Below are 25,962 nucleotides of genomic sequence, written 5' to 3' on the forward strand. Positions count from 1 at the left end.
TAAAATTACTTCCATCACTGAGTCTTCTGTTCTAAGACTAAATCTTAAACCAGTGTCTGATTTAACATTTTATAAACTATGCATCTGATCACAATGAACGATGAGCCACACCTGGAAGAAAGTCTAAACAATTTGTTACATATTTGACGCCCAAAAAATATCATACCATTGATGCGTGGAAAGCTCATAAAAGCTGTACAATGCAACCAGCTTCTTCACGTTTTACAGGATGCAGAAATACCTGCTCAAACAATGTAATTTGTTTTTGCTTATGAGGGGTATGTGTATAAAAAGGGAAAGTGAAGGAGCCTAAAAGTGACTTACCTAAAGCTCGGTTTCAAAACCACATAGGTTCCTAAAAACAGACTATTCATTGAGGGCAAATACTGCCCAGGCGTACAATTAATCTAAAGCCATGCACAATTGTTTTAAAAGAAGTGTCGCTATCCACTGTATTTTGAAAAGTTGAGATTTCACCTTTTGTTTCTAAAATTCAGCAAAACTAGTTGTTAAACACCTGATAGCAGCATAGGAGCTTAATGATCGTTCTGCAAAAAAAAGGGGGAACAAATCTTATCCAACATGGATTAATACTACTCACTCGAATATTTGTCTACCTCGTGGCAATATTTTCTAAAAATTATCCGACTCTGCAGTAATCCTCTAACTGATAATCAACAAATAGTTAAATGAGAGGATAGGCTTGTAGCTCTATTTAGACATCTGCATTGGAACATTTGTATGCTACATACTACTGGTAAGGCCTCAAGGTTTCTACAAACTTTCTTACACATGATGGTATATCTTCTACTTAATGCTAGATCTCATCTGCAATTCACTTCGTGATGTTGCTTGCAAAAGAATAACTATAGAATTAGGCACTTGTTACAATACATCACAGTTTTGCGCAACAGATGCAAAGCGACCCCAAGTGGCCAAAACATAGGCCATATATGAGTAAACTCAAGTTCAACATATACTTTTATTGGATTCATATCACTAACACGACATCTGTTCAACTGATTCATAACAATTCGGTGCTTTTCGGTGGGTTTAGAATTGTTCAGAGGAAGTTCAGAAAACACAGCCGAAACTAAACAGAACAAACACTTAACATCTAAGAACTGCGTAAACAGGACGCTGTGCAGATGTAGTACTCCAAAGTCTGCTCGATTACCCTCTTGATTTACAAGCGATGCAGGCTGATCAAGTCTGTGGATGGCACAACCTTGACATGGCTACGAATAAACCAGATTGAAAAATTTTGCTTGAAATTTTCAGCCCGAAAAGCATTTGAGAAGATAATCCGTCGCAATTTACTGTTAACACGACTTGGCTCTAGCGCTCTAGGTTAGGGCCGCCGTCACAATAACACATCAGTCCAGCTGAACTGATGGCAAGACAAGGCAATGACAAAGATCGAAGTTATGGCCTGATCAGGTGGGTAAAATCAAACAGACTTGAAATCTTTATTTTTTAAAACTTAAACATGAAATACTCAGACAGTTCATTATTTCTAAATAAATATTTCTCAGAAAATGTATTCTGAATCTGCATTCGCGATATGGATCGGTGAGAAGGATGCTAAACTTTGAAGGATTATGCTTCGGGGCGAAAAACACAGGTGGCCTAAGAGTGTGCTAGTGTAGTGACATTACCATAGGTGAGTGCCGTGGCGCAAAGACTGAGGGTGCACATACAATGCAAGACACATACATGTACGAGAGAAGAAAAAAATAGTATGTGTATGATCTCGAACAAGACAAGTCCACATCAAGAAGAGAACAAAATCCAGCCACCTTAATACAAACATACATGTATTCAATCCAAGATACATGACGGATACCTGAAAGAGGATAAAATGTTCTGAGTGATCTGTTACGAATGTACACTACCTGACACTTCCAATAAAATACAAAAAACAGGGTTCGCTTTCTTCTAAAGAGACTAACAGCAGCACCAAGCACACTGGTCGTCTTGTATGTTACTCTTTCATTCAAAGCATGTCGCACGAACACCTAAGTGCTCCAGTGGAGTGGACCAGCTAGCCGCTGGCTTCTGTGTTATTGATTCATGGAAAATTAAATCCTGGATTAGCCCCGGAGGGATTGTAAATAGACAGTTGTGCCTTCAAAGATAAGACGTCGAGCGCATTAACCTATCAAAGTAATTTCTCTATGATGGGTCCTAAAATGTGAACTCGGTGCGGATTAACTTAAGCATTCTATAGGTATTGAAGCAGCACTGTGTCCAAGCGATGCCAGCAATGGTTTATGGTCAAAGAAGAAAAAAAAGTAACTGACGGCGTCTTTCTAGTCCCCCGAACTTAACTCTGGCAGCGTCTGCAAATGGAAGTAAGTGGTAGGTCCCAGGAGCTCCTAAACAGGAAAATTATATGATGGCAGACAGAAAAGTAATTTAATTGCAGAGTTGCTATGACAACATGCTGCTCTCTTTCCGTTTAATTTGCTTATCTGCCAGTCTCATCCCACAGGGACAAACACTTCAATCTTCTGATGCTCGTCCAAGTACAACCTGAATCGCTGATCGTTCTCCTTCGAGTACAACCGGTATCGCCAACTCCAAGCACAACACGCAAGTACGACGCTGCTCTTCCAAGTACATTATGCATGGATGTCGAGCGTCTTTCAAACGCAACCTGTGTGGCTCGGGATGCTCCTACACCCATGACTCCACTGAAGAAGCTTTTCAAGCTATAAAATCCATCAATGAATCTACTCCTTCAAAAAAAAAACTGCGTCTCCAGCAATGATCCTATACAACCTACCTAAAAATACAACCTGCACCACCGACCACACTTCTTCAAGTGCTAACTGTACCTCCAGTGATATCCGTTTAACTAAATCTGCAAGGCCGGTGTCGACTGCCTTCCATGTGAAACCTACATTGACGACCATGTTCTTCGCCGTATAACATGCATTGGTGAAGACAGTCCCCAAACACAACCTCCATAACCAGTGAAGCTCCACTGAGTACAATCTGCATTGCCACAAAAACATACGCCACCAAATACAATTTGCAAGTGCAACGTACACAGATGAAAGTGATCAACTGAGTACAATCTGTATTGCCAAAGAAACTCACCCAATTACAATCTCCAATAACTATGCTCTTCAAAGTTCAATTTGTATGGCTGTCAATCATCGTCTAAAAACAAACGTCATTGCCAAGGATGATTCCCCCCCCATGTAAAAACTGCCTTAAGTATGATTTTCCTCGAAGTCCATGAATTAATGCAGATACACCTCTAAATACAACCTGCATTGCTAAGAATGTTTTTTCCAAATACAATCTAAATGTACAACCTGCATAGATGACAACGCACCAAGGTCAGCCTGAATCGCCAGCAGCCCCACCCCCAAGTACACCATGCAATTGCAATACTCTTAAGTATAATGGGCACTGATGATGATCAGGCTTCAAGAACATGAATCACCGTAGGTGCTCCTCCACACTAAACCTGCACCAACAACGGCGGTCTTGAAAGTCCATCATGCATCAGTGAAATGTACTTATTCACAAGGAGTCTGAATCACCAACCGTACTCCTCCAAAAACACCCTATAAATGTACAACTTTCCTGCATGTCAATTCTCCATCAAGTAATATCTGCATAGATTCTTCTAACCTAAAAAGGAAATAAAGCCACAAGTAAAGCCTGCATCAAAAACACAACTAAGTAAAACATGCTAAGGAAACCATGTTACACCAGTACAACCTTCATCAATGGCAATGCTCCCACAGTACAACCTGCTGAATTGTTTATGCACCTCGCAGTAAAACATACACCAATGTTATTAGAACTTACACAGAACTTTGAACCAGTTTTCAGACAGCAGGAATGAAAAGCACATCCACATTAACACTCATGCGATACAAAAGGTCTTGCCCACCACACTTGAGCTTCCAAGTATGCTTTCGTTGCATTTTTCCATTGCAAAGCGATGCCAGATTCCCCTCCCCTCTCATGACGGACAAAGAAATGCAGAATCACATGAGTCTTGTGGAGCTGAGCAAACATTTGCTTAATCTGCTGCCAATTAAACAGCTCCACCAGATAAGTAAATAGCTGTTCACAGGTGCCCTAAGAACTGCACTTCATTAGTTACTGAACATATTTTGAGTCAGTTTGTGGACTAATCACTTTAAAAAGACACAAGAAGTATTTGGCGTCCACGTCGTTACATACCACAAGCATGAGAGCTCAGCTAAAGAAGACTTGGCATTTAAAAGATGCTATCAACAAGTTCACAAGGAGCACAGACTGTCTTGCACCATTTTTTACTTTTGAGCCAGTCACAGTTCGTGGTGCACGGAAGGGGCGGGGCATGTGGGGGAGGGAGGGGTCCAGTGGGAATAAAGATTAAGCTACAAAAATTAATAAACAAGCACTTATCTTGCTCGCCGCACTGCTCCATCCGCTTCTCCTCAGCAGGCACAGGCTCCCAGCCTGTCCTGTGGCCAATCCTGACGCTGCACAGAGCAGCGTTGGGATTGGCTGGGAGCGCCCAGCCTGGGTGTTCCCAGCAGACCGGGAGCCTGTACAGGCTCTCTCCAGCCTGGCAACTGTGCATGTGTGGTTGGTTGGCCCGAGACGGCCGGCCAAACATACATGCGCACTGAGGGAGGGGGGGTGCTGAGCACTCCCCTCCATGCTCATCACCCCTGTGGCCCACCCCTTGACAAGGAAACGATAATAAACACTGTTTATTATGGCTGGCGGGGGTTGGAGTGACACTCCTCTGTCCTAATGGAGGAGCCGCCCTTGTTTCAAGCACTTCAGATAATAGTTAGCAGATGGCATGTGGGCTCCTGATTTACAGAGGTGTAGTAAGAAAAATGCCACCAGGTCGATCTAGTGATAACCTTTCCATACATTTTGTAATCACTGGATGCCCATAGTTTGCCACAGCTTCACCAGGGGGTGCACCAACTGACTGACCTTCGTGAATCTAGTAGCAATCATCCTCCAATGTGAGTGTCTCTGACTAATACTCACTACTAAAGCCATCATTCCAGGAGGACTGCCTTTGGGCATAAACTGTGAACCCAGTACATATGGACTGCAAGAGATTCAAGTGTACAATTTGTGGCTTATTCTGCTTTATCTATGCCAGAACAGAAAATAAAGTGCTGAGGGTGTTTTTTTGCCCTCATGTCGAGGTTCACAGACAGAACACGTGCACTCCTTGTTCTGCTTTGAATCACGCCAGGTTCGACCTGGAAAAAACCCTCAAGGATGTGCAATTTGTGCCCAGGGTATAATAAAGAGTCGGACACAAACCAGTGTTCGCACTCCATTCACTGTTTGCACACCAATCGGAATCATGGCATAAAACTTTCTGGGATGGTCACATGAAAGACACAGCCCGGACGACATTACCCTCCACCTGTACCTATCCGAACACTTGTCCAACTGGCACATCTGGACATTCCAAAGCAATGGCACCTACAATCACATCTGCTCATAACTCCCATTAAACCCAGTGCATCTCACACAAAGCGCGCTGTGCACGGCTTCTGCTGTTTGCAGAACTTTACAAATTAACTAATCCATTTGGTCATTCACTGCATTCTTTAACTCGACAACTTGATCTTGCTGCATGGTCCGTTCCAAGGAGATCCAATTCAGAACACGGCCTCCAAGCCTGTAGCAGGAACGAATAAAAGTATAAATCGGGGTCTCCAACAAGTAGCTCGGGAGCAGGGTGTGTGTGAGAGAGACCACGTGTCCCCGTCTCCCCCACCCACAATAAATAGTGTAGCTCCTTGGACACTACACCAGGTTCAAGGACCACCAATGTGTATTCTGGTCCCTATCAAAAGGGCTTCATCTCTGGCACAATTGTTTCTGTTCATAATAATAACAATTGCATGACATTGCTCATTCATTACTATTTTTTGCATTCTTTATCTAGTGGTGGTGAACTGGTAGCCATAATCGACACATTAACAGGATGACTGGCCCATTGTAAGCCATCCCTGAAATAATGCTGGCTGCCCCTCGCACAACAGATATATGGTGGGCATCATGGCTCTTATGGTGTCCAGCTTTGGTACAATGGTGGCCCTTGTATAATGGCATGCATTATTTGCTTAGAAGAGGCAGCCTTGGTGTGTTGGAGAGCATCCATGGCCTATGACTGTATTATCAGGGCATTTGAAGCACAATCTGTCCGTGTGAAGCAACTGTTTATGCGAGTACTCGAAAATCAGAAGGTAATGTTTGGGGACTATATTTCCTAAAAATTAAATTTGCTAAATAAAGGCAAACTCCATGATTTTTCAGAAAAGGGTTTTTCATCTGGAAAATTGAGTTTGTGTGCCCAAAATGGGAGTGATTGACAAATATGTTTATTTTTCAGAAATTGGTATGCTGATGAAGGCAAAAGTTTGCAATTCCAAAAGTTTAAAGTTGATAGTTGAGTGATTCAAGCTGAGTTAAGGAGACTTGTTGCAGCATTGTCTTTTGTGCCAGAAGCCATGTTATGAGTTGAATGTTACTTCATTAGGCGGGAGGAGGCACTGGATGCGGATATGCTTATACCTGGTATTTCTTCTGGTAACCTTGCCTGGAATTCGTCAGTGGTCACAGTGTAACATTAAAACACGTGCTCATAATGTGCGGTGATAAAACTTGTTAGTAGGCCGGGAGGACTTTCCCGGAGCAAAAGCTGCTCTCGCTACAGCAAAGGTTGCAGCCGCCTGGTGTAAATCATTTACTGTCCAAACTGCAGCATCCCTTTAGTGTACTGACAGGAAAGGGGAGGCCGGGATGAGGGTTAGTCAAACACGGGCAGGTTAAGTAAAGAGTGACTGCGGGCACAGGCAAACACAAAACGTTTATGCCTCGTTTTAAACAACAAAGGATAAACCGCATTTCAATCGCAGGGTTAGGACAAGCAGAGGGGAGGACGGCACGCGTGTCCGTGATTTACCGACCCCGGGGCGTGAAGGAAGGATGCGCAGTCCGACGGGGAGGGGGAGGCAGAGACGGGCCTCACCTCTCAAGCAGGAGGGGAGTCGGCACGGTACTGCCCCAGACGTATCGGAAGCAGCACCAAAAAGTACAGCGCCACGTGAAGGATTTGTTAACTCGGATTCTTTCTGTGTTTAGGAGTAAGCGTCGAGCGTTAAACCCCCCAAATATTCAGTGATTCGCCAAAGCCTGTTGTTGCATAGTGAGGTGTTGCATGAAAAGTTACACTTAAGTCGACGTACGAAGCAAATTCACGTCATCCGGGCAGAAGAGCGCCCTGGGCAGGAGAATGTGGCGTTTCGGGGCTTTCTGATGAATACAAGAGGCTCCTCTTTTATTGCAGAGACTAACTCCTGAAACAACGGAGTTTGGAAATGGAAAGCGGGGGCTGTAGTTAGAGCAGGGAATGCCGGTATTCATTCTGTTTCAATGATGCTGGATGGACCAGCTGCTGTGTAAAGGAGGGGCCGGGGGGGCAGACAGGGAAGAGCGATCGGCAGAGCTGGGAGCTCACATTTCAACACTCAGCTACTGTACGTGGAAGGAAAAAAACAGAGGAGGAAATGCTGATTGGTCCGAGACCGAGTCAGTCGGGCTGTTGCTAGGAGACTGACTAGTGCTCTTATGCAGTGCCATTAGTGGCATGCCTCCGTAGCCGCTGCCATGTCCTAACCCTGCCTACTGGCCCAACCCACTCAAAACCAACTTCTTGTTTTTGAAACGGCCGCACCGCTGCTGTGGCTGACAATCTGTGACTGACAGCTGTCCTGCACGGAAGCCTGTCTGGCCTCACTGGTTAGAGTGTCAGAGCCGTGCACAACGTGTGCACCTCCAGTACCGCACAATCTAAGCACTCCCGCAATCCGAGGCAGTCAAGACACTCCACAATGTGTGCAGATCAGAACACGAGCGGCACCCTTTACAATGCGTGCGCAGCCTTGGCCACGCAATCCACGGCGCAGTCAGCATGATACACAATCAACACTGCACGACGTGTGTACACACAATCACACGGCCAGAACGCCGGCAGCACCCTTCACAATGTGTGCGCAGCCCAAGGCCAGACAACCTAATGCACAGTCAGCACTCCCCGCAATCAGAACACTGTAGAACTTGTGCAGCCACACAGTCAGTCATCCACAAAACCCAAGTCAGGCACCGTAGGCAGCCAGGACAAACATACTGCGAGACACGCTGCACAGCACAGCGCCAGGCAGCCAGTACCGGGCACTCCGCAGCATGATAGGACAAGCCCCCTCAGTCACGACACGAGAGTCACAACCTACACGACGTGATCAGAGACGGCAGCATGTAGAAAAGGAGACACTCTCCGTCATCTGTGACGGTCAGCGAATGTGTGCTCAGAACAGTCTGCAGCAGTCCAGAGCGCGCAGTCAGTGCCCAGAGCAGTGTCATACGGACAACATCCTGGCAAAAAGTGTATTTTGTAACACAGCCCGACCTCGCCATGTAACAGAAGAGACAGAAAGTCGCCCCCTCCCCCTACCCTCCAGGACTGCACAGCAATGCATGGCCGAGCGCACCCGCGGATGGTGCCCACAACAACCCACACTGCATGCATGAGCACAAGTGCACTTTATGGCCGGTTAAAGACCCCTCTAGGCAGTACAAAAATCAACAGAAACTTACCTGGCAGTGGAAGGAGGGGGAGGGGTCAGAGGCTCCGGCTTCCCCCCAGGACAGTGAAAAGTTTCCTGCCCTGCATGCTCCCGGAGCCCCAGGGGTGGAGGGGGCAGAGAGGGGCTGCTCGGGGCGGGGGCGACGCCTCGGTCCTCCCCTCCAGGGCTCCCTGCCCTGTTCTGCAGAGCCAGCACACAGGGCTTCCTTCCCTCCAGCCTGGGCTACGGGAGGAGAGAAATTGTTTCCACTGCAAACAAAAAGGCAGCACATGACCAGGGAGCGAGAGAGGGGGAGGGAGGGGAGAGGAGGGAGAGAGACAGCGTGGGCTGGGCGTCAGCAGAGGCTGCGGGGAGAGAGCAGAGACTGTACAAGAAGGTCGGGTGGATGGAAGGAGAGGATAGAGGGCTGGAAAGGGGGCGCAGAAGTGCGGAACTAGGCAGAGAGTGTGACAGGGGAACTCTGGGGCGCAGGAAGTGGGATCCGACTGGGTAACATTTAAGTGCAGTGAGCAGAGTGAAACAACAGTGTGCGCGAAGAGCGGGGCTGGCGAGGGTCACACGGAGTGCTCGACCGTGCGGCTAAAGATGAGGCTGTTCATTCAAATGTCTCAAACAACGACAAAGTCTGAAGATCAGGGGATGAAGTCAGAGCGGGGGACACAGTGTTAAGGGCCCTCGGAAGGGGTACTGTGTGGGTGTAAACGGAAAGGCTCACAGCTGAATGAGAAGCAAGGGGGAGACAGAAGTCACGGAGAGGAGCTCACATGTAATGGAGGGAGGAGTCAAAGCCCGAGGGGCAGCTTAGAGTGCTCTGAAGGAAGAGCCAATGGTGAGGGACCAAGAGGAATCCCACTGTCCCATTAATGTACTCAGTGTCCGCCTCACTGTATGTCCTGGGCTTTGATGTGAGAACCTAATTTATTCTGGGTGCTGTAGTGAATTTACCATCCACAATCCCCAGCTGAATCTCAGAGGCCCCATCCCAAGACACCACCCCCAGCGTCCCCATCAACAAAGCCTGCACCCTACAAAAAAGACTACAAACCACCTCACCGAGTGTACCCCATATGGCCCTCGAGCCCAGTAGCTTCTCAGAGCCCTGCACCTTCGCCCATCCAAACCCTTACATACCTCCCAACCCTGACCTCTCTGCCGACCACCCTCTCTATAAACCCTGTTTCCCCTTGTAAACTCCACCGTCCCTCGGCTCCCAACACCCTCATCCACAAACCAATCAGCCTCCCGACATGCGAGCGCTACATCCTTCTACACCCAGTGACCTCTCACTCCTGAACTCTGGTACAGTAATCCCTCCTACCTCTCCACTACAAACACCCTCCTCGGCAGCCATCCACGGACAAATTGCACAGGCCACACCCGCAATCCACCCCCTGCAGTGTACGCATGACCCCCCCACCCACCCACCGCAAGCCTCCTGGCTCAGCTTCAGAAGCACTGACTGTACAGCACGACGCCCCCTCCCCCAGTCTGAGCCTGGAGCCACGGGGCGGAGAATGCAAACTTCTCGGCCCACGAAATAAACCGGCTCTGGGTCCCAGCGTGAGGCCACGTCACTTACTCCTGAGATGGTGCGCGTCCGCTGAAGACCGAGCCCCGTCTATCCCCGTGTCCGAAGCAGCTGCGGCAGGCGCCTCCCAGAACTAACGCACCTCTTACTGCCCCCCGGAAAACGGTCCATGTTCCAGCTTTCTGGGGGCCCGGGGGCTTTCTATCGGGCTGGCTCCCGAAGGAAGAGTCACTAGTCCTGGTGGCATTCTGGCGACAGGGCAGCTGGAGGACTGGAGCCTTCACGCGGGAAAGAAAACACACGTCATGGGTCCATGCCTGCCCCTCCCGGGACTCTGCAAGGCCGCCGCATGTTCCAGATAAAGCCGGGGTGCTTATCGCCTGACCATTTGTGCTCCAGGCACGACTCCCAACTTGCCCTCAGAGTTGTAAACCACGCCCACTGTTGCGCTGCGAAGTCTGTCTTTTGAAAGAAAACACCAAAAAATGGCTTAGCCTTGAGCCAAACAAATGGTCCCTTTATCTCTTCCCAACTCCCGCGTGCCTTGAACACAGACACACACCCAAGAAAATACTACCCAGACAGTTGCTGTAATTCTTGAGGGTGGGGGAAAGAGAGAGGAAGCCACCCGGCGCCCTCTGCTGGCAGACAGCGGAACACGCCGTGCATCCTTCCGCAAGGTACTGTGGAAATATATACGGCTTGTTTATTTATGAACTGATACAGCACGGACATTACCGAAACAGAACATTGCGAGGGAATAGTAAATTACATCAGTTTTAAATACCGAGTTAACAAGATGTAGGTAGATACAAAGGTAAATAAAATATAATGCAAGACCGAGGTAGAGGGGTCAGCCTCAAAGCAAGGATCAGTGTAGAATACAGGTCTTAGAGAGAGAAGTTAGTGGGAAGAAAATACATGAAATGCTTTTCAAATAAAAGGGTTTTCAGTTCGGATTGGAAGGCTGTCAGTGAGGTAGTGATGGGTTAGCTCAGAGATGAATCTGTAGCGTCTACTGTTCTACTTGTCCCCCAACAGTTGGTGAGTTTCAGAGCCCGGTATTGAGACATCACACTAGATTTTATTGTATTGTATTGTAATAGTATTTATATAGCGCTTACTACCCCCTGACGAGGCGCCGAAGCGCTGCAGCTAGACACCTGTGGATGGCCTTTCAAAGTAGGATCCACGAATCAGGAGATAAATCAGGAAAGTTACTTTACTGGCTGGCCACTAGTGGGGCTGCAGGTAGAGCGATCCCAAGGATCACTCTCACTGCAGGATCCCGAAGAACATTAGGGGGCGTAATCTCGGTCACCAAGGGCATAGTATCACCTTCGCATCTCATTACAGATCCCCGTATGCAAAGCACATGCTGTCCATGGCGGAGCTGAATAACCCGCTCATCTCGGTCCTTTCGGTCAGATAATTGCAACCCTCGGATCAATATGCTCTGGACCTACCCATAACGATTAAGGAAGTTGTGGAAGCACCACTGGAACTACAATATGGGAAAAGTCCTGAGCCCCAACAGCTTCTCAGTGGAATTCTTTAAAAAGTTCCAGGCCTGATCACCGGCTACCAACAATCTCTATTTAAAGAGGTGACCCAGATCTGTCTTCTTCCCAGACATTTTGCACCGGGCCACAATAGTGCTCAATTTCCAAACCACGTAAACCCCCCAAAAATGTACATAATATCATCGGATTTCACTCATTAACGCAGAAAACAAACTTCTCGCAATAACACTGGCTAACAGACCGGTATCAATCATACACTCCCTGGTCCATCAAAAACAAATTGGGTTTATGCTGGACTAAAGTACTCTGTAATGTCTCAGGAGGTTACATTTGATCTTGACCAGAGAGCAGGAACTGATTGCTCCCCCCCCCCCTCCCTCCCCAAATGCTCATTTCCCCCAGTGCTCTTTTCCTGTTAGACTTCGAAAAAAGCTTTTAACTGCATAGGGTTCTCCTCTTTCTCTGAGACCTTCACTCAGTAGGACCTCGCATAATACAAATAATAAATTTATACGATGCTGATGCCAGCCTGCAGGTTAAACAGAACAAATCAGTGCTGGTGCCGCTCAAAGGGGCAACAGGGTGGATGACATGGCAACCGCACCTTCAGAGCCATACAGAAAGATTCGAGTACACTGCACATGAGGCACTCACAGCTAGCATGGCTCTCAATATTCCTCCCCTGATGGCCAAAATTAACAAAGATTTACGTAAGCGGAAGACTCTTCTCTATCAATAATGTGTAGGTGGAAGACTCTTCTTTTATCAATAACGGGCACTGATCAAGATAGTTGCTTTCCCAAACTCTTGTACTGCTATAACGCTTCCAGTAGATTATCCGACAGACCTTCTTCAATAACTTAAGGGCCTAATTCAAGGAGTTCCTGTGGATGGACACACAACCCGGAGTCTCCATGATCAAATGCACAAAGTTGACTTATGAGAGCAACTTTGATATAGCAGATACTCAACTTTTCTACTGGGTGGCTTGCCACACCACCGTCAATGGATGGCTAGTTGGGGGAATAGGGATGACCCTGCCCATCTATTGGAACCAGACTCCTTCAAGGGGCAGGTCCTTTGACACATCTGTGCCTGTGAAGGATCCCCAACAGTCTCCCCACAGTTACAATATTAACACTGACTGCCGATCACAAGACACTGTGCTACATTGGTTGTCACAATAAGGCTACACAAAGGACCCCTCTCTGGTTTCGTGACTGGCTGTCCTCCACTCCCAGGTCACTTGACTTTAAGGGATGGGGCTACATTGGGGAGAAATATGGTGCAGGAAACACATGAAAACCTTAAAACATCTTCAGGAAGAATATCAGCTGAAAAAAATCCTAATTCTTCAGAATTCCAAATAGGACACATGCATGACCATTCTCCATGGCCAGCTGACTCACCTACCAGAATTTAACCCTCTGGAGGCCAGATTGATGTTAGAGGTTGCACATCACAACTATACCACTCACTGGTCGCTAATGCCCCAGATTCGATGGTCCACCTATGCACTAGCTGAGAGGCAGATCTGGGTCCAAATGACGAGTGGTGGGAAGCCAAGATGGCTCTTTGTTCACATGCAATTTCAAACTGACTCTGGCTTGTTCAGTTTCTATTGCTTTCACTGACTAGATTACAACCGGGTGAGGTGGCGGAAGATGGGGAATGAGCTCTTCTCACACTGCCTAGAGGTCGAGCCTCAAGGAGCACCCCAATGCACATGATTTGGGAATGCCCCAATATCCAGCCACATTGGAAGTGGGTCTAACAATCCATCCCCTTGGTAGGGCAACCCATTGAATTGACATCCAATGTGGCCTTCCTCGGAATTATGGAAGAAATTGGGGGAAGCACTGTGCACACTTGTAGCACTTTCTGTTTCATGCATTTTTGTTTTTATTACTGTACATCTTTACACTAGTACAGTCACCACTTTTCATACCAGTGTAGCTCACAGTTCCATTCTATCTCCCCTTTGGGCTGCAGTAGCATTTCACCTCCACCTTCATGGAAGAGTCTCTGGTGGCAACGCCGACTTTCAACTCTTATCTTCTAGTGGTTCTGTCTGCTTCGTGAACAGGTGCCCCTCCTATGCCCTGACACTTGGCAGGTTCTTTTCCATCTCAAAGGACATGTTTTGGGGTCAAGTCAGTTGCTCTGATCTGTTATCCTAATCTAGCATGAACTGGGCTCTCATGTGGGAATCTGCCATGCTACAGGGCATCTTGGTGCCAGCAAAGCCTGCCACAATAATGGCCAAAAACTGTGTGGTCAGTGAGAGAATTAGTGAGCCAGAGACTGGCTCAGGTTGCAACTGGCACTGTCATGCCCACCCTGACAAGAGTGTGTGTTGCAAATTCATAAACAAGGTGGCAGCAGTAAAAAGCAAGTCTTGTAGTTCACTTTTGGAGCAGCTGGAGGAAAAGCCGATTTGTCAGTTAGTTCGGTGCTGACTTCTGGATAACCCAAACCTCCACTTTTGACGTGCATGAGGAGGACATGCAGAAGTCCCCTTGTGCTGCTCACGGCAATACTATGTCCTCCCTTTCAGGACACAAAAAGCTCAGGCAATCGGTATGCCATTTGCCAAAACAATTCTGTGCAAATCTAGACCAAGCACATCTGCAGCAGTATTCAATAAAGGTACTGCTTCAGGGCTCTGGAATACTCATCCATTACTACTATTTGGTAGGGATCTAAAATGTTAAGCCATAAAAAATCTATTGCTACTTCTTCCCACTCTCTTTGGTAATGAGACATATGGTGCACGTCCCCGACGTGCACCAATCAAAACATCTTCTCAAACAGCTGATCAAAGAAAGGTAACCACATTTTCTGGCGTAGTTTATTTGGCGGCCATTATGCCTCAATGCCCTCGTGGGCCAGTGCAACTAGTTCCAGTTGCAGGGCACTTGGGCTTACTGGGAATGTGCCTCACAGGAAACAGCATGGCCAGCGTGGTGCCAGTTCACCATACACACCGAGAAAAGCTTTAGTTTCTTTCAGACCCCACTATTTATACTCCCGTCTTGATGCTTTCAAGCTATTTCCTTCATTGCAGTTCAATGAGTTACGTCACAGCAGCGAGTACAAGGTCCTGCTGTGCGACCTGCAAAATACCCTGTGACTTTTTGCTCTAGATTTGTTCTGTCTTGCCAAGTAACAGATAATCTTCCACAGTGTTTGACACTGTGTTTTAATTGCCAGACTGAATTGCTGCATGTCCACGTGAACGTGAATTTGTGAAATTTGGGACTGAAAACAGGAACGGACACCCAAGAAGTGGGCCAGACACACACTCGAGAATGTGTTGTGGAAGTTGATTTATTTTGGCCTCTATATGTACATACCTGTTACAGTGAATGCCTCTGAGATGCTGCGCCATAGGCTTTATTTCTTAGTCCATGTGCAGTCGTATTTGCCTCTTCCTAATCAAGCTCAATAAATCAAGGGATCAAGTTAATAAATTTAAGTTTCAGAACAACTTAAATTTGGGAACAACTTAACCACAACAGAGGTTTTCCAACATTTCTATTATTTGTGGTAGTGAGAGCCACTTGAAGTAGCCTCTGCAGGCAATTGGCTGGATTGAGCGCCATGAATATATGATGATGTGTGGTAGGTTTGAGATGTCACTGCGAGGCTTGGTGAAATCAGCTCTAGTCATCACATTTAAGGAGACACCAGTGTATGCTAAAAAATGAACATTTATGCCATAAAAGTCAATGTCTCGTACAAGTTCAGAGACATCATCAAAGAAGTCTACACGAACTTGGAACTCTGCAGGGACGAACGCACAGGATGTGGCGGCACCTGGAGGTGAGAGGGGGCACCAGGAGTGCTCCACAGACGATCCTATTTCCTGGTGCTGCTTTCCTAGTTGTGGGGTAGGGTTGGGCCTGGAGAGACAGGCTTCCGTGGAGTGCTTGTCCACCGTTCCCCTGCGTGTCAGCGGAAAGCTCTTGAAGACCAGGTCTGAGGCCCTGGGCGGAGCAGTCAAAGCCCCGCCAGATGGTGGCATCTGCATAGTGACTTTCATATTGGTCTCATCTTCAAACTGCGTATTCCCCTCCCCCTTCATCCACTGCAATGCAGGAACATGAACACCCTGGCAAGACCTGGCAGATGTGTCAGAAGCGGAGGAGCTGGAGGTGGGGGAAGACATGGGTGAATCTGAGGGGGGCTTAAGGTATCTGCCCAGACATCGAGGGAAGAATGGAGATCCCTGCGCATTGCAGTGCGAGGTGGATCAGACGAGGGCTGCGGAATATGTGACCTACTGAGCTGGCCATGGGTCCCCAAGGGCGAACATGCAGTGGCACGATCTTGAGGAGGGACCACAAACACTGTATAATAAGAGACTGACCAGTGAGTGCTTTGAGGGACCTGTTATGAATACCATTGCTCCACCGTGAGAGGCTCCGTGCCATCGCCCTTGAGAGACAGTCGAGACACTGCTAATTGGGTTCTGGGGTGGTTGTGCACCTGCGGCCAATCCCTGTTCATCGGACGGCGAGCGTCCCACCAGACGGAGATCACAATCCTAAGAGCACTGACAGCGGGTTGGTTCCCCAGCGAGACTGCTGCATAGGGCACCAAGGCACCCGTGGCCTACAGGTGTGACAAGACCCTACAGAGGGAACTCTTTAAAGGGGTGGATTGCCTGGCACCAGTTTACCATTCGTTGATCCACGAATCAGGAGATAAATCAGGAAAGTTACTTTACTGGCTGGCCACTAGTGACGAAATGATGGTATGACAGAAAGGCCCTAGAGTGGCCCCCTTCCCCGCTTGAGGTGCGTCCCACCCCTCTGTGCAAATTCCTGGAACTACTCTCCGGTGTGCAAAATCTGAAGACATCACTGGAGCCTAAACTAGACACATTGATTATGGATATGGGGCACATGCATGAGGCACACAAGCTTAAGGCAAGGGTATGCACACAGGAGACCACTATCTCGAAACTACAGCCAGCGTTGTCAACAACGCAAATGAAGATTATGGCCAACAAGAAGTGGACCTAATATGTCGGAGAGCGGACGATGGGGAGAGTAGATCCTGCTGCAACAATATCAGAGTGGTGGGACTGCCTGAACAGTTGGAGGGTCAAGTATGAACCTTTACTTGGAACACTAGCTGACGCAGACGGTACTGGGAGGGTAAACCTCAATCTTCTCTGTGGAATGGGCATGCCGAGTGCTGAACTGACCGCCCCTGCCAAGGTCACCCATGCGCCCGATAGTGGCATGACCTTTTAACTATTGCGATAGGGATAACATCCTACAGATTGCCCACGCAAAAGGCCCATGGCAGGTGGAGAATCAGGTGGTCATGATCTTCCCTGATTACAAAACAGATGTGCAGAAAAAGAAGGCCTCATACTACTCAGATAAACAGAAACTAAGACATATGGAGCTTAAATATGCCTTGATGTTTCCAGACAAATTCAAGGTCCTGGAGGGCAACCTAGCATTCACCTTATAGTTAGCCCAACAGACCTGGGACAGGCTGGTGTCCAGGGGGAACACCTGCCCTTAGACCCTCTGGAGGTCAGAGGGGGATGGAAGGCAGTGCGGAATAGACGCAGCATGGCCTGCAGATCGTCAGCCTGACCAAGTAAGGAACAGGCAGCGCAAGAGAGTGCACAGGTGGTGGAGGAACTGGAGAAGACTGGCTCCCCTGGATCGGTTGTGGAATACAGGAGGCATGGGTTCCTTTGTTAAACGCCTATGGGTCTATGCCTACCTGCGGAGGAAGGAGCACACTTTGCATGTCTACAAGAGGCACAACTCACAGCAGCAGATCTCACTGAATTATGTAGACACTGACGGGACAGTGCTTTTGGCACAACTTTTTCAGGTTATGCTCGGGGAGTGTTTGTATGGGTGGCCCCAGGCGTTCCCTTCACCACCGCCCACACCTTCATAGATCCCGAGGGTTATGACATGACCATGGGGTGTATGCCAGATGGGCTACCTTTAACATTAGTGGTGGTGTATGCTCCCAGTATTGGACGGGCAACCTTTTATGCAACCCTGACACCCACGCTATTGGTAGATCTGGCAGACCACACAATTTGGTGCAGAAATTTCATGGGGTAATGGACTTGAGGTCAAATAGGTCTGCTCCTCCTCTTCCGGGAACGCAGACAGCCATGGTTATCTCCCCAGCTTACATAGGCGCTTTACATGCTGTTAGGGAACCTTTGGAGATTATTGTACCCCTCAGACAGGGGATACTTCCATTACTCACAGGTACATGCACTCCATTGCTGGTTAGACATGGTGTTCGACTCCACTACTCTGATTTCACAGTGCACACATGAAGAATTTTTGGGGCATACTATTTCAGATCATAACCCCTTACTGATATCATTCAAGTGAGTTAGACCCAGGTAGACAATACTTACTTCACCACCAAAAAAGGTAAAGACATCGAACATTACTTCGAGGAAATGAGGGGACTGAGTTGGGAGTGCTTATTGAATGGTACGCATTCAAAGTGGTCCTGAAAAGGCTGTGCATAACAACGGTGTATGGAGTGCTGAAAAGGCATGACAGCGGAAGTGCTTGCTGCGGAAGACTGCATCAGGGTACTTGAAAAAAGTAGTGTGGGCAACAGCGCCAATTATCTGACGTTAACAGACTTACATAAGGAATAAGTCTTACCTCCAGCGGCAATATGAACAGGGAGATGCAGCTGACTGAATCCTGGCTTGGTTTCTCCGAGCGGAATGAACAAGCTGTCTGATTGCAGCTCTCTGTCTGGGCGTGGGGGGTGGTAACTTCACAGACCAAGACCAATGCTGCTTTTTCCAATTATTATACAGGGTTATATAGGGAAGATGCATAGGTAACAATGAAAGAGGCTACAAAATACCTGAAGGGGATACAGGTTCCCTCTCCTAATATCCTCTAGTGGCAAGATCTAGCCAGCCTACTGACCTTGGATGAAATAAAAGAAGTGATCTCACGCACATGGCAATGGAGAAGGTTCTGGGCACTGATGTGTTTGCGATCAAGTTTTACGCCTCTTATCGGATTACACTGGCACCCAAATTACTTAAAGTCTACAAGGAGGCGATGACCAAGGGGCATCATGCATCCTCCATGAGGGAGACAGTGATAGTTGTGCTGCCCAAACCCAGCCGGGACCCCCTGATTGTGACATCTTACCATCCCGTTTTATTGCTTAATGTAGACTACAAGGGTCTAGGTAAGATCTTGGGCACTCGATTGTCAGACCTGTGGGGAAATTGGTGCACCACAACCAGAATGGTTTTATACGGGGGAGGAACGCGTTTCTTAATCTGAGATGACTATCCCACACTACGAACTGGGCAAGGCAAACAGAGATGGTGGTATGGGTGGCATTCCTGGACGTCTAAAAGGGTTTCGATATGCTCAGATAACACTAACTAATGGCAGGTTTGAGGCGCATGGAACTGGGCCCACTCTATCAAATGGGTGGAGCTACTATATACTTCCCATGGGGACAAGGCAAGGGAGTCTGCTGTCCCAGTTGTTGTTTGCCCTAACAATGGAACTTCTGGCATGTCTGCTGCGGAGTAAGGCGCAACAATGGGGCCTGCAAATGATGGGGCAGCCACAGATTATTTCCCTTTACGCCGAAAATGCACTTGTGTACCTCAGAGGGGACCTATCTTCGCTGCCTGGAGTTAAGTCGGTGCTGGGGAACTTTCGGAGTATATCGGGACTCTGGATTAACTGGAATAAGTCCTGCCTGTTCCCTTTAACACCCCTGACGGATATGCAGAAGGAAGTTCTTATGGAAGCTGGGCTACCATGGTAGTTTGATACTATTAAATACCTGGGAGCTCAAGTGTACCACTCAGAGGCTGCCTTGTTTGGGGGAAAACCTCGGTAAGCAGTGTCGTCTGTTCGTTGGTCGCTCCCCTTCTGGACCAACTTACAGTTGTCGCCGATGGGCCGACTGCCGCCTCTGAAATGCTAGTGCTGCCCATATGGCTGTACTTCTTTGTGGCCCTCCCGTTTATCCTGAGGAAGTCCTTCTTTAGGGAATTGAAGGGGTTGCTGATGGACAGAGTAACCATCAGCAAGCTTTATGCACCGCTGCAAGAGGGTTGTTTGGGTGCACCGAATTATGAGTGGTATTACACTGTGGCCCAGCTGCAATGGCCGGCTCCTATTCCGCAGCTGAAACACTCAAATGTGCTACAGAAAAACCAACCACTGCCACAGGGTGCCACAGCCTCAGATGGTGTACTGCTATGAGTGGCCACACACGTGGAGGTGGTACGTCTGTAGTGGTTGATGATGCATGCTACAGGGCCCTAGTCATCCATTATGAGCAATGCCGGAATATGTGGGTTTGTGAGTGACATATAGAACCTGGGATACGGAGGAAGTGGGGATTAGTACATGGGCAGATGTGATGTTGGAGGAGGGTCTCCATGTCTTTAAGGACCTATCCTTATAATATGGACTTGGCCCAGAACAGTTTTCGCTCTGCTCTGCCCTTGGGAGCGTGATGAGAAAGAAATATGGCTCAGATGGGAAACATCACCACTGGCAGCTCTGTTGGCTTTGGTCCCGACTATAGGGAATTTTCACAAAGCTGTCACATACCTGTAAACCACATTGTGGTGGCATTGCACCAGGGAGGCTATCTCTTTGAGAGATTGGTGAAGGACAACCTGGGCTATAGATATACCAGATAAGGTGTGGTCATGGTGCCTACAATCAGTCAGAATCAGAATAAATACAGTCTAAAAAAACAAAAAAACTGTAATCTCCCTAGCCCTATGCTATTACATGCAGGATTTAGACTGGGACACTGCTGGTTGCCTTGGAGAAATCGTATAAAACTGAATCTTCTATCAACCTTGATAAAGGCAAGCTTTTGACGAAATGTGTTCTGTTTCCCTGTAATGATGCTGATGGATTACACATTTGGTAGCAGGCAAACAAAGTGCTGTCTTCCTTGAAGGAGTGAGGAGAGCATGTATATATATATATAAAGGGCCTCTTGAATTTTGCAGCAAGAGGGCAAAATTATGCATCAAGCTTGAGAAAATTATGCAAAAAGAAGAGTCAAATTATGCATCACAATGCAGCACATTTTGTAATAGCATTACTTCATTATTTCATCATATTTAAAATTGATAACACTGTCCGGGCATTAGTTGCTCCTCATTAGTACCAGCTTAACACCCAAATATAGCAATAAGCAACAAATAGGTGACTATTCGATCAGTAACCTTTCACTTTGATGCAACAATGTCACTGCATTTTTAATAACTTTTGAACCATTTGAGCTTGAATTTTTTTTTTTTTAGTTGAAATCTCCAGATTATGTGGTAGATGATGGACTATGTGGCAAATGCAGCAAAACTGTAATTATGGGAAAATCGCCACACAACTGAATAATTCCAGTGGCCCTGATTTTTATATATACATATTACCCATTGGCAGTTGCCAGTAGGTAGGTAGAAATTAAGATATTGTTTCCACAGATAAAGTGGTTTTTGACTTCCATATATCTCTGGCACCAATTGCTGACTTCACAAAATTGCCCACAAAAAGTGTGCCGGTGATTAATATTGTGCATGGAAAGTTTTTGGGGTGATCTGTCAAGTGGGGCAGAGAAAAGGGGGGGGGGGGGGGGTGAGGTTCCCATGTTTCCCATAGGAGTTTTGAACACAACTACAGCCCAAACCACTGGACGGAATTGTCCTATATTTGGCAGAAAGGTGTAAATCTGTTACGATGTTTAAGAGAAATGAAAGGAAATCCAAATTTGTATATCTAGGGCCGCGGATCCTCCTCGGCGACTTCAAGAATAAGAGCACGTGCAGAGATCTGCAGAGCTTTGATTGGCTGCCAACAGTTCAAGCAGGAAGTGTTGGCAGCCACCTTAGGAGTCGGCTTCAGCCAAGTCCCTAGAACAAAAAAAAAGAAGCCCGAGTAGGGACGCTGTGACCCCTTAGCTCTGTTGCTGGTGTCCCAGAGGGACCCTGCCAGGGCAAAAAATAACTTTTTGATTTTTTTTTTGCCATTAACTTGTGACAATGTTGCAAATTTGTGGCAAAATAATAAAAAAATTAAAAAAAACAAGCCCAGTCTCCCACGCTTGTTTTAATAAAGCCTCTGGGTGGGCCAGGTCTCAGGGGCATGCCACGTTCTTGTGGCTTTGATTCAATAATATACAGGGGGTTCTGCACTGCCCCCGCAGAGTAACTGCTTTGACGTGAAGTGACAACCATATGTTGTACATGTACACAACCGTTGCTCCGTTTTGATTTCCTGTTTATAGGTTATTTATGTGTACATCAGCAATACCCAATATTGTGTGTGACTTTTTGTAGTCTGTCTACTATGTCTATGATGATCTGTTTTAGAAGGTGTTTGGGCACTTTCATTTTGTTATGTGACTTTGACAAAGACCGTTAGGTCTAAACGTGTCAGCCGGATCAATAAACTGGTGTGGACTAAACATCTTGGAGGGAGGGCTTTCCTTATGTTGGAGGTAGCAGAGGACTTTATATATATATATATACACACATATGAATGTGTGTTTCAATGTTAGTTTCCATCTTTGTAGAATTTTTTTGTATCTAATATTTATTAAAAGACATTTTTATTGAAACTTTACCCTGCTCCAAGATAGCGGAGATGATCAGATTTGAGAGGTGAAAGGTTACTCTTCCTACGGAAAAATGAGGAAATGTGTCTCCAGCAATCACAGGTGAAAACATTTTTGGCTTTCAATATATGTAGACGGTGAGGACATTTTCTAAAGGGGCCTTCAGAAGTGACACATCTGGGAGAAATACAGGAGTTTTTGGCAAGCGTTAGGTCCTCCCTCCTAATAGGGAACAAAAATAAGGGGCGGTTGCAAAGATGGCAGTGTAAAACGCTTTTATTTGTTTTTTTGTAATTAGAGAGGTTTGAGGGTGGTTCTATATAACCACAATCGAAGAATAGAATAAATGAAGGGAGATTGGCATCTTTCCCTTAAGGGTGTATTCCTTGTATAGGAGGATGTAATCATGACCTACCGATTTTAAGGTATTTTGTTTTGACTTCAGGGCATGAGTGAGGGGACTTTAGTAATATATTTATATTTAACTGGGTCTTCTGTTTTTACAGCTTGTAAATACATCATTTGCCCAGAAGTGATGGTTTGATGACCTCGAAATATGGTGCACTGTTACATTTGTTTTTGAGTATACGGATACAAAAATGCCCCAGGAATGATGACTTTATAGTGATGCTACATTAAGCAGAGGTGAGAGAAAGAAATATTAAAGAGCTCCACGAAAATGGAAGTGGTAGAGGTGATTTGTACAAGCATTATTACAATACTTGTTCATACTCCTATCCTGGACTTCGAATGTAGTGTAGCTGGGTTGAACCCATTGTGATCGGCAACGGGAGATTCATATTTGTTAGGTACCCATATATATTATCAACCTTATTATGAGGCGAGGGAGAGTTTTTATATAAAGCAATATGGATTTGTTAGATATGACCTTGACAAAGGTCAGTGAATTAATTGAAGTCTTTGCAATGGGAATTGATGGATTGAATGAGTAGTGAGGAGATTTTGGAGTGAAGAAGCTATGGATGGGCAATTGATACCGCTGAAAATTGGAAGATGTATATGGTTTTGTCAAAAAGTGTTTTGATGTTAGAAACATTTTTTATATAGTATAAATGCACTGTTTGGTTGAATATGTATATGTATGTTTCTGTTTTGAAAGAAAACACCCTTTTTAACAAGATTTAGAAATCGTTTTGAGATTAATATTATATATGGATGTGATATATGTCATTTGTATTTTGATGCAATGTAAGTTAAGTGTTGTTACTAACAAGCTTCTTTATTTTGTAGGTATATTTGAATATGTTTTACTTTATGCATGGAAGATTCACATATATGATAGTCCTGAAGAAGTTTTTATTCTTGTTTGCTTTAAAATATATCTAACCAAAGCCAGGATGGAAACTACCAAGTTTGTGCAATGACTTAAAGGCACATTAAAGAGGCCTTGTGACAACTAGCAACTTTGTTTCCTTGTGCAAAATCATTGTGGTATTCAATGTGTTAGGCTGTAGTCAGTGTTTTCTCAGGTTAAATCATGGTACTGTTGTAATATCACAAGATGTGATCTTAGCTCTATATTTATAAATGTGTGAATTTGTATTCTAGTACAGTTGCTAAAATAATATGATATTGGGCCACAGTGCTTTTCATTTGCCTGGCCATCAATTTCTTTGCCTTTCTTTGATCTCTCCAGAACGTGCTTTGTTTGCCCTTCTTCAAAGTTTCTGACCATCCTATACACCATGTGCAATGTAGGAGAGGCAAGTCAGGCAGCCAGCCTGTCAACAAAGCACTGCTGCGTTGTTACCTCTAGGGAAAGATTCACTTTAATGTTCTAGCTGTTGTACTTTAGAAAGAAATCCTTTTGTGCAGTTTCCTCTCTGTCAAGGGCTTCCGCGTTCCTGCTCTCATACTGTATCCACTAAATCCTGCTTTCACCTTACTATCCCGATCCATTTTATAGGACGTCAGTCCTTTTTTTAAGCACAGTGACTGTGATATCTCATACGAAAAGTCCAGACCTTAGAACAGTTGCTATGATTCCTCATATTTTGATACCTCATACACTATGTAACACCCTTAGCATCCCAGATCAGATACCTCATACGGTACTCTACAAAAGGTACTGCCAACCAAGATACTATGGGAATGTGAGCTGATAAACCCACACTGGTAAAAGCGTTATGTCTTGCCTTTTAGACACACTGGCTTTGCCAATGCTTTTTGGATTAGAAAGATGGGGGTTGTGTGAGAGAAAGCACACGAGGGAGAGACACATTGATCACTGGGTGGGTGGGGTTGTTGCAGGAGAGAAGGGGAGAGAGCAACACAGAACGTGGAAGGGGAGTTTGTAGGGAGGGAGCACATGAGTTTGAGAGCAACATGAAGCTTTGGATACGTACACAAAGGAGAGAGAAACAATGAGCACAGGGTGGGTGGGGTTGTTGCAGGAGAGAAGAACAGAAGGGAGAGAGCAACGCAGAACGTGGAAGGGGAGTCTGTAGGGAGGGAGCACGTGAGTTTGAGAGGAACATGAAACATTGGATAAGTACACAAGGGAGAGAGAAACATGAAACAGGATGGGAAAATAGACGAGGGAGACAGCAACACAGTACAAGGGGTGTTTTGCTGGTGGGGACGAGGGGGAAACAAATGAGTGAGACAGCAAGTGAGAGAGGAAAGGAGAAGGACACAAGGAAGATAACATCACAGAGCACAGGGGGGGGAAGGGTGATTTCAGGGGGAGAAGCACATGAGGAAGGCAGAGCAACATGTTCAGAGGGTTGCGTTTTGCAGGGGGAAGAGAAGCATGCAAGGAAGAGAGAAACATGGAGGGCGTAAGGGTTAGGTGAGCACCCAAGGGTAAGAGAAACATGGGGCAGGGGAAAAGCAACTGAGGGAGAGAGTTGGAAAACAAATGCAATCTCACATATTGATTAGTGAAAAAAAATAGATTTCCCTAAAAGTAAGCTGTGAAAGGATGCAAGTCAGCCAAGCAATTTGATGGTAAAGAAGCGTTGCACCAGGGGAGAGACAAGCAGAAAATGGCACATGGACACCCACCGAATAAGAAGTAAGAAAATGAGCATGGCAATAAAGCCATCCAGTGGTTGCTCGTTTCAATGATCCTGAATAAGAAGAGCGATGGGAGAAAACCCTATCTGTGACGCAATACAGATCTCACCCTCTCATTCTTGTTAAAGAAATGTGACACTTCCGGTGTTTTTGTGAGCCTTTCCATGCTTAGGAAAATATTTACAGAAATTAATAAATTATGCATATTTCACCAGATACTGACCAATAAACCACAAGACCCGAGGGTAAACCATAAATAATGCCAAGTTGAATGTAAATGTTTAAAGTTCTGCTTTAAAAAAATGCTGTTCCCTTCCCTAAGAGTACTAGACACTTTAAAATAATACGATTTGCTTAATGTCGCAACAATTGAAGAATCATTGGTTAAAAATAATGCGGCCTGGTTCTGAAATTGGCAACTTAACAAGTAGACCACATCTGCAACATCAATGATGTCTGGAGATGATATAGATGTTCTAAGCACACACTCCCCGTCACAGCACGCAAAAATGCAGAATCAGATTTCTGTGGCAAACGCTGCAATTTTATACTACTATGATGCCCGACAGGCGGCAAGAATGTTCTAGAGGGAAGAGAAACT

The 25,962-nt window shown here is 46.2% G+C and overlaps 1 protein-coding gene across 13 annotated transcripts in view; it reads right to left on the reverse strand.

Moving 5' to 3' along the window:
- Window positions 1–25,962, reverse strand: part of FOXN3 (forkhead box N3) — a 648,650-nt gene that overhangs the window by 235,599 nt on the left and 387,089 nt on the right. For 3 of the 13 annotated variants that reach the window (XM_069208161.1, XM_069208159.1, XM_069208152.1), the window contains exon 1: window positions 8,650–8,784. The exons of 6 other annotated variants lie outside the window; for them this stretch is intronic. Coding sequence is in view for 1 of the 7 variants with exons in the window: in XM_069208165.1 (XP_069064266.1) it covers window positions 8,650–8,910 (261 nt within the window). In the remaining 6 variants the exon portion in view is untranslated. Of the gene's footprint in view, window positions 1–8,649; window positions 9,856–9,957; window positions 9,995–10,218; window positions 10,734–25,962 lie in introns of those variants that run through there. 4 more of the 13 variants (XM_069208163.1, XM_069208154.1, XM_069208157.1 and 1 more) reach the window with 3 other exon arrangements.

The sequence above is a fragment of the Pleurodeles waltl genome, chromosome 9 (genome assembly GCF_031143425.1).
Source record: "Pleurodeles waltl isolate 20211129_DDA chromosome 9, aPleWal1.hap1.20221129, whole genome shotgun sequence".
Classification (NCBI taxonomy): domain Eukaryota; kingdom Metazoa; phylum Chordata; class Amphibia; order Caudata; family Salamandridae; genus Pleurodeles; species Pleurodeles waltl.